The sequence below is a fragment of the Oryctolagus cuniculus genome, chromosome 19, assembly GCF_051225735.1.
Source record: "Oryctolagus cuniculus isolate XC-2025 breed Fujian yellow rabbit chromosome 19, ASM5122573v1, whole genome shotgun sequence".
NCBI classification, from domain to species: domain Eukaryota; kingdom Metazoa; phylum Chordata; class Mammalia; order Lagomorpha; family Leporidae; genus Oryctolagus; species Oryctolagus cuniculus.
Genome location: NC_142885.1, coordinates 58,792,453 through 58,805,228, shown reverse-complemented (window position 1 = coordinate 58,805,228; position 12,776 = coordinate 58,792,453). Strand labels below are relative to the sequence as shown.

Here is a 12,776-nt window from a genome sequence, read left to right as displayed (position 1 = left end):
CCGCAGTGAGCGGACCAGCCCGCCCACGTGCTCTTGGCTTTGTTTCAGGGTTTCTTGGAGGAGACCAGCCTCTTTTATGGACACTACACTATTGACGGGGTGAAATTTCAGAACTTCACCTATGACCTGCCCCTGGCGTATTTGTTAAGCACCATTGCCTACCTGGCCCTGAGCCTTCTGTGGATCGTGAAAAGGTAAAGTTTAGTTTGTTCTGACGGCGCCTTCTCTTCTAATTACCCCGGACGGCTGGGGCCGAGTGCAGGTCAGGGGGCTTCTGGGAGCCATTTCCCCGAGGATGAGCGGGATCCTGGGGTGGGAGCTTCCTGGGAGGGATTTGTGATTCAGCCAGGATTTGGGAGCTGGGTTGCAGCTTTGAGTTTCCCAGGGAGTGGTCACTGAGCGCATTAGATCCCCCACCCAGCTCTCTGGGTCCAGGGGAACGGTCTTTTCTGGGTCCAAGCTTCTTCGTGTGTGAAATGTAGGTGTAGCCTGAAAAAATCTGAGATTTCCAGCTGGGGCGGATCACCGTGAGCTTCATAGAACACGGAATTTCTGGACGGCACTTGAAACCTGCTGAAGTTGGCGTCCCAGGGCGTACAAGTGTTTGGGGATCTGCATTTGGGGAATGTAGCCGAGGTGGTTTTGATAGAAATTCTTCACCGTGACCCTCGGCTAAAGGGCAGAGTGCAGAGCGATTCCTTGCAGCCCTGCTGTCTTCACAAAGCCTCACTAGCGAATCCTAAAAGCAACCTGTTTCGTCTACATTGCTGATTTAATACCATCAGGTTCCAGGGTACTTATTTTTCCACAAGGGCACTTGAATGAATAGTTTATGAAGTATGCAATAGAACTCCATCTGGCCTGAACAGGTGCCCCCTGAGCATCTAATTTACTGCTTAAGTTGTTAGTTCATTCACTTGTATGTTGGCCGTGTTATGTTCCAGGCATTCGGGATAGCAAGGTGCCAGACAGCCAGAGTATCTGCCCTCAAGGAATCTGAAATTTGCTAAGAGGAAGGGCTGCAAGCTAGAAAAAAATAAATAAAAAATTTGCAGATCGGATTGGTTGCTATAAAAGAAACAGAGAGGAATGACGTGAAGTGGGGGGTTTGTCATTCTGGACGGGGGATGAAGAGCTGTGGACTAGGGGGATATTTGAGCTGAAGCCTGGAGGTTGGGAAGGAGCCAGCGGAGTTGGGAGGAACCATGTATGGAGAGGGTGGTGGAAACTGCCGTGTGCAAAGGCCCTGAGGCAGGATTTGATGACAGAACGCCAGTGCAGTAACAGCAGTGTGGTCACGTGGGAAGAAGATGGCAGAGCCGGATCCTGCAGGGTCTCCAGGCTGTTGTAGAGTTTGGATTTTATTCCAGCTGTGATCCACGTTGCTGCGTGGGAAAGGGAAATGACTTTTAGCAATGAGGTACCTGCTCAGTGGTAACAAATGCTTTTTTTTTTTTTTTTTTAACGTTTACTTATTTATTTGAGAGGCTTAGAAAGAGAGGAAGACAGATAGAAAGAATGAGAGAGTTCCCGCTCACTGGTTCACCCCCCAAATGCCTGCATGGCTGGGCATGGGCTGAGGAAGCTGGGAGCCAGGCACTCAGTCCAGGTGTTCCCCTGGGTGACAGGAGCCTGATGACTTAAGCCAGCACTGCTGCCACCCAGGGCCTGTCTACATCAGCAAGAAACTGAGTCAGGAGCCAGAAGTGGGCACTGTGACACGTGACGCAGTGTCTCAGCCAGCAGCTTAACCACGAGGCCAAACGCGCCCTCACCCCCACTTATATTAAAACGGTCCAAAATGGGACAGTGTCCAAATGGGCCGAAAACACAGCCGCGTCTAACTCGTCCCATGTTAGGCAGAGGGAGCTCACGGGCCTGTATTTGGTGGTGGTTCTTGTAAGTGGAATACGCGTGTTTTGGGCTCAGGTCGGTGGAAGGATTCAAGATCAACCTGATCCGCAGCGAGGAGCACTTCCAGAGCTACTGCAACAAGATCTTCGCCGGCTGGGACTTCTGCATCACCAACCGCAGCACCGCGGACCTGAAGCACAGCAGCTTGCGGTATGAGCTCCGAGTGAGTGTGGCTGGCTCTGCGCCCGGCGGGCCCCCCCCCCCCCCAGCAGGACGGCGCCCAGGGAGGCTGAGTGGGCAGCTTGCAGAGGTGCTAGGCGGGGACAGGGCTGTCCTCCGGGCTTCACACGTTTCCTCTAGGTAGTTGTCAAGTGCTCTCTGCAGCAAGGTATTGGGGTTGGTACCTTGAGCCCAAGCAGTGGTGCTAAGGAGTTGGGGCTGGGAAGGGAGTTGGGGGGCTCCGTGGGTGGGGGGAGATGAGTCTTCCACCTGCTTCCTGCTACCTTACATTGTTATTCTTCAACCTGATGAGAACCGGGAGACGGGGTCTAAGGAGGCTAGGCTAGGTTGGTAGGGTAGAGAGGAGAGAATATGAGAAAGTACAAGCGAGTTTCCAAATGAACAAGGAGAGAGGGAGCACCAGACAGCATCCTGAGCAGATCTGCCCAAAAGGAGGAATAACCAAATCGGCTTTATAAAGAAAGGTGGGAGGGAGCAAATCAAATATATTATTACTTACCCCAAATAGGAACAGGTCACATTCTCCTGTTAAAAACAGTGCCTACCAAACTGGGTTAAAAAAAACCTGTATCCGGAGTGGGCATTATGGCAGAGTGGGTAAAGCTGCCGCCTGCAACACCAGCATCTTATATAGGCGCTGGTTTGTGTCCTGGCTGTTCCGCTTGTGATCCAGCTCCCTGCTAATGGCCTGGGGAAAATGCAGCAGCAGATTGGCCATGCACTTGGGTCCCTACCACCCACGTGGGAGACCCAGAGGAAGCTTCTGGCTCCTGGCTTTCACCTGGCTCAGCCCTGGTCACTGTCACCATCTGGGGAGTGAACCAATGGATGGAAGATCTCTCTCTCTCTCTCTCCCCCTCCCTCCCTTTCTCCCTCCCTCCCCCCAGCCCCGTAACTTGGACTTTCAAATAAATGAACCAAATATTTTTTGTTGTTGTTAAGATTTTCTTTATTTATTTGAGAGGGAGAGTTACAGAGAGAGGGAGAGACAAGGGAAAGGTCTTCCATCTGCTAGTTTGCTCCCCAAATGGCTGCAATGGCTGGAGTTGGGCTGATCCAAAGCCAGAAGCCAGGAGCTTCTTCTGGGTCTCTCATATGGGTGTCAGGGCACAAGCACTTGGGCCATCTTCCATTGCCTTCCCAGGTGCATAAGCAGAGAGCTAGATCAGAAGAGGAGCAGCCAGGACTCAAAGCAGTACCCACATGGGATGCCAGCACCTCAGGCAGAGGCTTAGCCTACTAAGCCACAGCGCCGGCCCCAAATAAATAAAAATCTTTTTAAAAAAGACTATTTTTTATTTTTATTTTTTAAAAAAACCTGTATCCACCTATATGTTGAGTAATGAAGTAGCACATATTATATGTAAGCAGTGTCATAAGTAGATTAGATTTGTATGTTCCTGTTTATTGCAAATGTGCATTGCAGTTTTACGTAGGAGATTCTACCTTGACTTAGACCTTTAGTAGGCAAAACAAAAACAAAACGAAATGAAAACCCTCAAGTGGGCTCAGTGTGGGATGGTGTCTTGGGTGAGACGAGTATTTAATGTTAGCTGTGGTGGGAAGGTGTCACAGCTTCTAAGCCCAGATGCCCCCTGCTCCCAGTGCTCACAAATGCTTTTTCTTTGGTCGTCAGGCAGATCTGGAGGAAGAACGAATACGGCAGAAAATCGCAGGAAGGACCTCAGAGGAAACGATTCGCATTTACTCGCTGAGACTGTTTCTGAACTGCATTGTTCTGGCCGTTTTAGCCGCGTGCTTTTATGCGATCTATATAGCCACTATATTCTCGCAGGAGCACATGAAGAAGGTAAGTCCTCCACCTGAGTCTGTTTAATTTCTCCTCTGGCTGGACGTTCCACTCGTAGCACGGTACACCAGTGAAGCAGGTATCCTCATGGTTTTATTGACATACGCAGACGTAAGTTTGGCTGCAAACGAGAGGTGTCACTTTCCCTTTTTTTTTTTTAGAGAGATTTATTTATTTGTTTGAAAGGCAGAGTTACAGAGAGGCAGAGAGAGAGACATCTACTGGTTCACTCCCCAAATGGCCACAATGGCCGGAGCGGTGCCAATCTGAAGCCAGGAGCTTCCTCTGGGTCTCCCACATGCGTGCAGGGGCCCAGGGACTTGGGCCATCTTCCACTGCTTTCCCAGGCCATAGCAGAGAGCTGGATCAGAAGTGGAGCAGCCGGGTCTCAAACCAGCGCCTACATGAGATGCCGGTGCTTCAGGCCAGGGCGTTAATTTACTGCGCCACAGCGCCGGTCCCTTCTCCTCTTCTTGAAGAACCTGGAGGTCGACTTAAAACATTTCCTTGGCCAGAATGTAGTCACCTGGCTGTCCCTAGCCACGGGAAGGCCAGGAAGTTTAGTTTTTATCTTGGATAGTGTCGCGGGTCGGGGAGGGGAGGGACTCTGCCCTGTCATCCTGTCCACCTCCATGGCCATTAAGATCCCTGGAATGGACACCTGGACACATCATCATTCCAGAGTGAAAAAGTGGAGCCTGTACATAGCATTCTACCTACATGTAGGGGACCCTGAGACCCTCTGCCCCACCGGACGGCCTCAGCTAGATAATAGTCTGTTCCAAGAAACAAGAGAGTGGCCATTACAAAGCCTTTGGTACCACATCCCTGAGGATATATTAAATCCCCATTCCTAGAGGACACATGGATGTTTTTATTCTTCACCTTCATAAATCCGACAGAGCTCAGTACCGCTCTTCCAGGCAGTGACACAGTCCTGTTTGGAGGGAAGAGGGAAGAGACGGTGTATGTTCAGGGTCCACACTGAATGAGAAATAGGTTGTGTGTGTTTGTAGACAGGTGCAGTTGAGTACCCTCCTGCTCATCCCGTTTGTGTTGCAACCTCCCTTGTTACACTGCTGACCAATACGTTTTGCTGTCCGCTCAGGAAATTGACAAGATGGTTTTTGGAGAGAACCTCTTGATATTGTACCTGCCGTCTATTGTGATCACGCTGGCCAATTTCATCACCCCCATGATCTTTGCCAGGATCATCCACTATGAGGATTACTCCCCGGGATTTGAGATCCGGCTGACGATTCTCAGGTAACGCCCAACTCGGGAGTGGCAGGCATGCCAAGCATGCACCTCCTCGCTTCCTTGCCCATGGCAGACATTGCTAATCAATTATGGCACCGTGTCCCGCTGAGCCAACATTCAGATGAGCCCCAGGACCAAGCAGAGTCTGTGCAAGCAGACTCGTCAGTATTAACACTGTGGTCACAGTGACAGCTGGGGGCGTAGGAGGGGGCCCAAGGAGGAGGTGTCGCTCAAAGATGTCAGAGATGATAAGTGTTAAGGCAAGCCCAGGGAGTTCACACAAATGAGCCAAGAGGGCCAGGTGGGGATTGTGTGGAACTAGAGTTTTCTTTCTGCCTCTCAGATGCCCGAATTTGCATATCTCTTTTTTTTTAAGCTTCCAGTTTTGGAAATTTCCAAAGAGCACAAATCGTATAATGGAGCCCCACGCACCCGTCCCCTAGTTGGAACTGTTCCCAGCGTTTGGCCGATCTTGTTTCATCCGTTACCTGACCTTTGCTGGACTATTTTAAGCACATTCCCAGCCACATGTCCTTGCACCTGTCAGCACCTCACGGGATCTGTACGCACCAAGGGACTGTTTCTGTTTTGACATAAGCATCATCGCACTTTAGGAAGTTGAGTCTGTCTCCCTGACGGAGTTGCAGACAGCCACCTGAGACTGGTTTGTTCAGATCAGGCTCTAAACAAGATCCACTTGTTGTTACGTCTCTGTGGTCCATTTTATTCTTTCAAGAATTGGCCTGGGGGCCAGCTAAGCCTCCACTTGCGGCTCCAGCATCCATCCCACAAGGATGCCGGTTCATGTCCTGACTGCTCCACTTCTTTTTTTCTTTTTCTTTTTTTTTTTTTTTTATTTGACAGGCGGAGTTAGACAGTGAGAGAGAGAGACAGAGAGAAATGTCTTCCTTCCGTTGGTTCACCCCCAAAATGGCCACCACGGCTGGCGCACTGTGCCAATGCAAAGCCAGGAGCCAGGTGATTCCTGCTGGTCTCCCATGCAGGTGCAGGAGCCCAAGTACTTGGGCCATCCTCCACTGCCTTCCCAGGCCACAGCAGAGAGCTAGACTGGAAGAGGAGCAACCGGACTAGAACCGGTGCCCACATGGGATGCCGGCGCTGCAGGCGGAGGATTAACCAAGTGAGCCACGGCGCAGGCCCATGACTGCTCCACTTCTGATCCAGCTCTCTGCTTATGCCCTGGAAAAGCAGTGAAAGATGGCCCAATGGCTGGGGCCCCTGCACTCATTTGGGATACCTAGAGGAAGCTCCTAGCTCCTGGCTTTGGATGGGCTCAGCTCTGGCCATTGCAGCCATTTGGGGAGTGAACCAGTATATGGAAGACCTTTCTATCTCTCTCTCTTTGTAACTCTACTTCTCAAATAAATAAATAAAATCTTAAAAAAAAAAAAAGTATCGGCCCTTCTCCATTTCAAAAGTATCTGTGGGGCCAGCGCTGTGGCACAGCGGGTTGACACCTGGCCTGAAGCACCAGCATCCCATATGGGTACCAGTTTGAGACCTGGCTGCTCCACTTCCAATCCAGCTCTCTGCTGTGGCCTGGGAAAGTAGCAGAAGATGGCCCAGGTCCTTGGGCCCCTGCATCCACGTGGGAGACCCGGAAGAAGCTCCTGGCTCCTGGCTTCCAGTCGGCACAGCTCCGGCCATTGAGGCCAACTGGGGAGTGAACCATTGGTTGGAAGACCTCTCCTTCCTTCCCTGCCACCCCCCCCCCCCCGCCTCTCCTCTCTCTGTATAACTCTGACTTTCAAGTAAATAAGTAAATCTTTTTTAAAAAAAGTATTTATTAGGAAGGCAGAGTGACAGAGGAACAGACAGACAGAGAGGTCTTCCATCTGCTGGTTTACTCCCCAGATGGCTGCAATAGCCAGAGCTGGGCCAGGTTGAAGCTCAGAGCCAGAAACTCCATGTGGCATGGGCCCAAGTACTTGAGCCATCACTTGATGCCTCCCAGGGGGTACATTGGCAGGAAGCTGGATTGGAAGCAGAGCCAGGACTATATCCCAGACCCTTTGATATGGGATGCAGGGTTGGAGCTGGCGCTGTGGCCTGGTGGGTCGCCAGCATCCAATACCGGTACTGGCTTGTGTCCTAGCCACTCCTCTTCCAATCCAGCTCTCTGCTGATCACCCAGGAAAGCAGTGGGAGATGGCCCAAGCGCTTCCTTTGCTCTGTGTCCGTCTGTGGGTCTGTTTTTGAGAATGGCGGCTTGGGCCTCTGCCAGCTTGCCCTGAGGACCAGCTCCGGCCCCACCGTCTCCCCTGCAGGTGCGTCTTTATGCGAATGGCCACCATCTGCGTGCTGGTGTTCACTCTGGGCTCCAAAATTACCTCCTGTGACAACGGCCCCTGTGAGCTCTGTGGCTACAACCAGAAACTCTACCCGGTGAGCCGCAGGGGTGGGCTGACCACTTGGGAGGGGAGCACAGCTGTCCCAGTGGCTCCCTCTGCACGGAGCTCACAGGTGCATCAGTCAGTGCCCTCACCAGAGACCGCAGGCTCCGGAGGTGGGCGTGGTGGAGGGGGGTGGAGTTGGAAGGGCCCCGGGGACCTGGCTTCCTCTGCCCCCAGGAGGGTCTCTCCGTTTCTCTCACTGTCTTTGCTCTCAGTGCTGGGAGACCCAGGTCGGGCAGGAAATGTACAAGCTGATGATCTTCGACTTCATCATCATCTTGGCGGTGACGCTCTTTGTGGACTTCCCGAGAAAGTGAGTGTGAGGGGTGCCCCTCTGCCCTCCTTCCCCCCCGGGGCTGGTTGCTGCCCTCCCAGCCACTCCCACAAGGTGCTTGGTGACTCCACAGCCCCAAGAATCCACTGCCAGCCGCTGACTTCCCGGCAGCTCCAGGCTGTCAGCCCCATGGTGTGGATGCCACATTTCCTGTCCCAGCACTGTCATTTGCCAGTCACCTGAACTTGGGCAACTTAGTTATATTTGGTGCTTGTTTGCTTTCTTTTTTAAAAAAAGAGATCATTTATTTGAAAGGCAGAGTTACAGAGAAAGAGAGAGAGAGAGAGAGATCTTCTACCTGCCGGTTCACTTTCTAACTGGCTGTATCAGAAAGCCAGGACCCTGGAATTCCATCCGGGTCTCCTGTGTGGGTGCAGGGCCCCAGCGTTTGGGCTGCCCTCCGCTGCCTTCCCAGGTGCATTGGCAGGGAGCTGGATTGCAGGTAAAGCAGCTGGGAATTGAAGCGGCGTTCAAATGCAATGCCGGTGTCTCAGGTGACGCCTGAACCCACTGCACTACAGCACTGGCCCCTCAATGTCTCTTTGTTGACCTGTGGAAGAGGGATAATGGCAGGGCCCAACTCATAGCCTTGTTGCAAGGATTAAATAAGACGGTGCTGTGTAGCTCAGCAAAAGGTCCACAGTCACCATGCAGCTGCTACTACTGTGTTGTCATTTTCGTTACCATTCTTGGCATCTCCCGGGCTCTGGAGGGAATCCCTGTGTTCCCTGAGGCAATTTTTCAGCCCCACAGACAAGTGAGCTGGGCTCAGACCAGATATCCAATGAACCCTTAAAAGCAAGCATTAAAAAGGAAACTTCTGTTTTAAAAATTTCTACCAACAAGAGATTAACATGAGGTTATTTTTATAATTAGGTATTTTTTAAAGATTTCTTGATTTATTTATTTGAAAGTCAGAGTTACACAGAGAGAGAAGGAGAGGCAGAGAGAGAGAGAGAGAGGTCTTCTATCCACTGGTTCACTCGCCAGATGGCCACAACGGCTGGAGCTGCGCCAATCCGAAGCCAGGAGCCAGGAGCTTTCTCCAAGTATCCCACGTGGGTGCAGGGACCCAAGCACTTGGGCCATCTTCCACTGCTTTCCCAGGCCAAAGCAGAGAGCTGGATTGGAAGTGGAGCAGCCCATATGGGATGCCGGCACTATAGGCGGCAGCTTCACCCGCTATGCCACTATAATTTAGATATTTAAAATTTATTTTTATATTTGTTTATTTATTTATTTATTTATTTATTTTTGACAGGCAGAGTGGACAGTGAGAGAGAGAGACAGAGAGAGAAAGGTCTTCCTTTGCCGTTGGATCACCCTCCAATGGCCGCCGCTGCAGCCGGCGCACCGTGCTGATCCGATGGCAGGAGCCAGGATCCAGGTGCTTTTCCTGGTCTCCCATGGGGTGCAGGGCCCAAGCACCTGGGCCATCCTCCACTGCACTCCCTGGCCATAGCAGAGAGCTGGCCTGGAAGAGGGGCAACCGGGACAGAATCCGGCGCCCCAACCGGGACTAGAACCCGGTGTGCCGGCGCCGCAAGGTGGAGGATTAGCCTATTGAGCCACGGCGCCGGCTTGTTTATTTATTTTTAAAAGTACAAGTTGAGTATCTTTTTTTTTTAAGTTTACTTTATTTATTTGAAAGGCAGAGTTAAGAAAGAGGAAGAGACAGAGAGAAAGAAATCGTCCATCTGTTGGCTTATTCCCCAAATGGCTGCAATGGCCGGGGCTGGGCCAGACTGAAACCAGGAGCCTGGAGCTCCATCCCAGTCTCCCACATGGGTGGCAGGAGCCCAAACACTTCTGCTTCTTTCCCAGGAGCATTAGCAAGGAGCTAGATCAGAAGTGGAGCAGCCAGGACTCGAACCAGTGCCCATATGGGATGCTGGCGCTGTGGGCAGCGGCTTTACCCGCTATGCCACAAGTTTCTGTTTTTCAACATTGATATCTTTGCTCCCTTCTACAAGTTGGCCCCTTCATAATGTCATAATGTCCTGTTTGCCCATTGCTAAGTCGGCAACCTGCTTGTATAAGCCAGTTACAGCCACGGACAAGTAGCTTTCCATGTAACATTTTATATCGGAGATGGACCCTTAGATGCTTTCTTACAAGACCTGGGAGCTGCCCGTTTAGTGGGGACAGGCATGTGAGTGGGCGTGGTTCTGCGGCCATCTGAGCTCACAGCTGTGCCGTGTGCTCCAGGCTCCTGGTGACCTACTGCTCCTCCTGGAAGCTGATTCAGTGCTGGGGGCAGCAGGAGTTTGCCATTCCCGATAACGTGCTGGGCATCGTGTACGGGCAGACCATCTGCTGGATCGGAGCCTTCTTCTCACCCCTTCTCCCAGCCATCGCGACCTTGAAATTCATTATCATCTTTTATGTGAAGGAGGTAAGGAGAGAGGCAGGGGAGGGGGTGCATCCCTTTCTTCCTTCTTTTAAATATGTATTGAGTCCTCAGTGGGGTGGCAAGGGGCGGGGCAGGAGGGGGAATTCCACCTGCTCCCCAAATCCTGCAATGGCTAGGACTGGACCAGGGCTGAAGCTGAAGCCCGGAGATGGGAACCCGATCCAGGCCTCCCGTGTGGGTGGCAGGGACCCCGCTCTGTGAGCCGTCACCGGCTGCGCCCCCTGCCACCGCAGGCACAGTAGCAGGAAGGAGGGATTGTGAGCAGAGTCACGGTTGCCCCAGGAGCTGGACTCACTGTTCTTGGGTTGTTCTTGCCTTTTCTCGCCCAGCTGAGTCTTCTGTACACGTGCAGACCCTCCCCCAGGCAGTTCCGAGCATCCAATTCCAACTTCTTCTTCCTGCTGGTGCTGTTGATCGGGCTCTGCTTGGCGATCATACCTCTGACGATCAGCATGACACGGTAAATAGGAGCTGTATTCTGGGACATTTCCTCTCAGGGGCCGTTTTTTAAAGACTGACTTATTTGAAAGAGCTACCAAGAGACAGAGATTCTGTCTGCTGGTTCACTCCCCAAGGGACTCGAATCCGTGTTCCATATGGGATGCCAGCATTGCAGGTGGTGACTTAACCCGCTGCCCCACAGCGCCGGCCCCAGGGTAAGCATTCTTGACCAGAATATTCCAGAAGGTTCTGGAAGTCAGATCCTGGCAGGCCATTGTTACCGCTGCATTCTGGATGGGCAGAGGGGGGCGCTCCGCCTGTGCTGAGCCCCTGCTCTCTCTCGGGCAGTATCCCTTCCTCGAAAGCCTGCGGGCCCTTCACCAACTACAACACCACGTGGGCGGTCATCCCCACCACGGTGAGCACCTTCCCCAGCTCGCTGCAGTCCTTGGTCCACGGCGTCACGTCGGAAGCCTTCGCTGTGCCTTTCTTTATCATCATTTGGTGAGTGAGAACTGCCGGGACCCTGGCCGGTATCCCCATCGGGCATGTGGGTGCCCCTGAGCCTCAATGTCCTGTCTGTAAAATGGGCACGACAGTCTCCCGGGGAGTCACGGAGTAGGTTTAGAAAGACCCCACATATAAAGAACCTGGTCTAAGGCGTGGCTTATTAAAACCCAACAAAATGTTGCCTGTGATCAATACAAGGGGACTTCCAAAAGACCATGAGGAATGGAGTTAAAACACAAGTGTACTTTGGGGCAAAAGATTATGAACGCTTAATACACCTTCCCAGTAACTGGTGTGACTGCTTATTCAGACGCTCTTGGTCTGTGGAAAAGGAGCAGGTTCCTGGGCTAGAGGGAAGAGCACCAGGTCAGGGACAGGCGCCTGAACCCTGGTTGTCCCGCTGAGAAGCTGTGAACAGCTGGGGTTGATGGAGTGTGCTGTAATATATGCTGACTCATGAAACCATCCCAGTCACTCTGATGTAATTTATTACACTGGAAGGCAAGTAGTGAGCCTCCGAAAGTTTCACCCATGAAACAGCAGGTTAATAAAGCGACTTGGGGTCGCAGGTTCCCGGCTGCACCCTAATTGCTCCATCCTCCTGGGTTCCCCTGGCTGTGTTTGGGCTGGCGCCACCTGGTGGCCATTATGGTCTCCTACTCCGACTTCACTGAAGGCCATTGTCCCGGGGCTTGCAGGGGCTTGCAGAATAGTGTTGCCATCAGTGATTCTAGAAACTTCCAGGTTACTTAGTCCTCATTTCCCCAGCCCTGTCTGGAGAGATTGCACAAGAAACCAAATCCCTGTCATTAAATGAGGCCACCTGCTGTCATCTTGCAGGGCTTGCCCTCCTTATACTTGTCCCCAGTGTTAATATTTCTCTCAGGTTGCTAGCAGTAGGTTTTGCTCTGCTAACCCTATTTTACAGATGCAGAAACTGAGGCCAGAGAGGCCTAAGTCAGGTCTGCCGCCCTTCCAAATAAAACTTCCTGTGACTGGGCCTGGTCCCTTCTGCTTGGAAAAGATGAGGGTGTTTATTTTTTTTCCTAAGAAAAAATATATGTATTTAAATCTATTTATTTTCATTTTACTTGAAAGGCAGAGAGACAGACTGAGATCTTCTATCCATTGGTTTACTCCCCCAAATGGCCACAGTAACCCAGGCTGGGCCTGGACAAAGCCAGGAGCTCAGAGCTCAATCCAGGTATCCCACATGGGTGGCAGGGACTCCTGTTCCTGAGCCATGTTAGCAGGAAGCTGATCAGGACTCAAACCCAGGCACCTCTTTAAGGGATGGGAGCGAAATGCCCACCCCTTGCTCGCTTTCTCGAGGCAAAGCTGTTGAGTTGTTTCTCTGGAGACTTTCAAAGTGGGACCAGCTGACGCCCCATCTGTCTTGTCTTGTAGCCTCGTGATGTTTTACTTCATCGCCTTAGCCGGAGCACACAAGCGAGTGGTAGACCAGCTCCGAGAGCAGCTGTCCCTGGTGAGGAGGCCAGC

General features: G+C 52.0%; 1 protein-coding gene across 7 annotated transcripts in view; it reads left to right on the top strand.

Annotated features, from left to right (window-relative positions):
- Positions 1 to 12,776, top strand: part of TMC7 (transmembrane channel like 7) — a 40,991-nt gene that overhangs the window by 24,215 nt on the left and 4,000 nt on the right. For 2 of the 7 annotated variants that reach the window (XM_051847469.3, XM_051847468.3), the window contains 10 exons: positions 49 to 194; positions 1,930 to 2,077; positions 3,731 to 3,904; positions 5,013 to 5,170; positions 7,453 to 7,570; positions 7,794 to 7,891; positions 10,121 to 10,307; positions 10,655 to 10,785; positions 11,115 to 11,270; positions 12,684 to 12,762. In XM_051847469.3, the coding sequence (XP_051703429.2) occupies positions 49 to 194; positions 1,930 to 2,077; positions 3,731 to 3,904; positions 5,013 to 5,170; positions 7,453 to 7,570; positions 7,794 to 7,891; positions 10,121 to 10,307; positions 10,655 to 10,785; positions 11,115 to 11,270; positions 12,684 to 12,762 (1,395 nt within the window). Of the gene's footprint in view, positions 1 to 48; positions 195 to 1,929; positions 2,078 to 3,730; positions 3,905 to 5,012; positions 5,171 to 7,452; positions 7,571 to 7,793; positions 7,892 to 10,120; positions 10,308 to 10,654; positions 10,786 to 11,114; positions 11,271 to 12,683; positions 12,763 to 12,776 lie in introns of those variants that run through there. The other 5 variants (XM_089321638.1, XM_089321637.1, XM_089321639.1 and 2 more) reach the window with 4 other exon arrangements.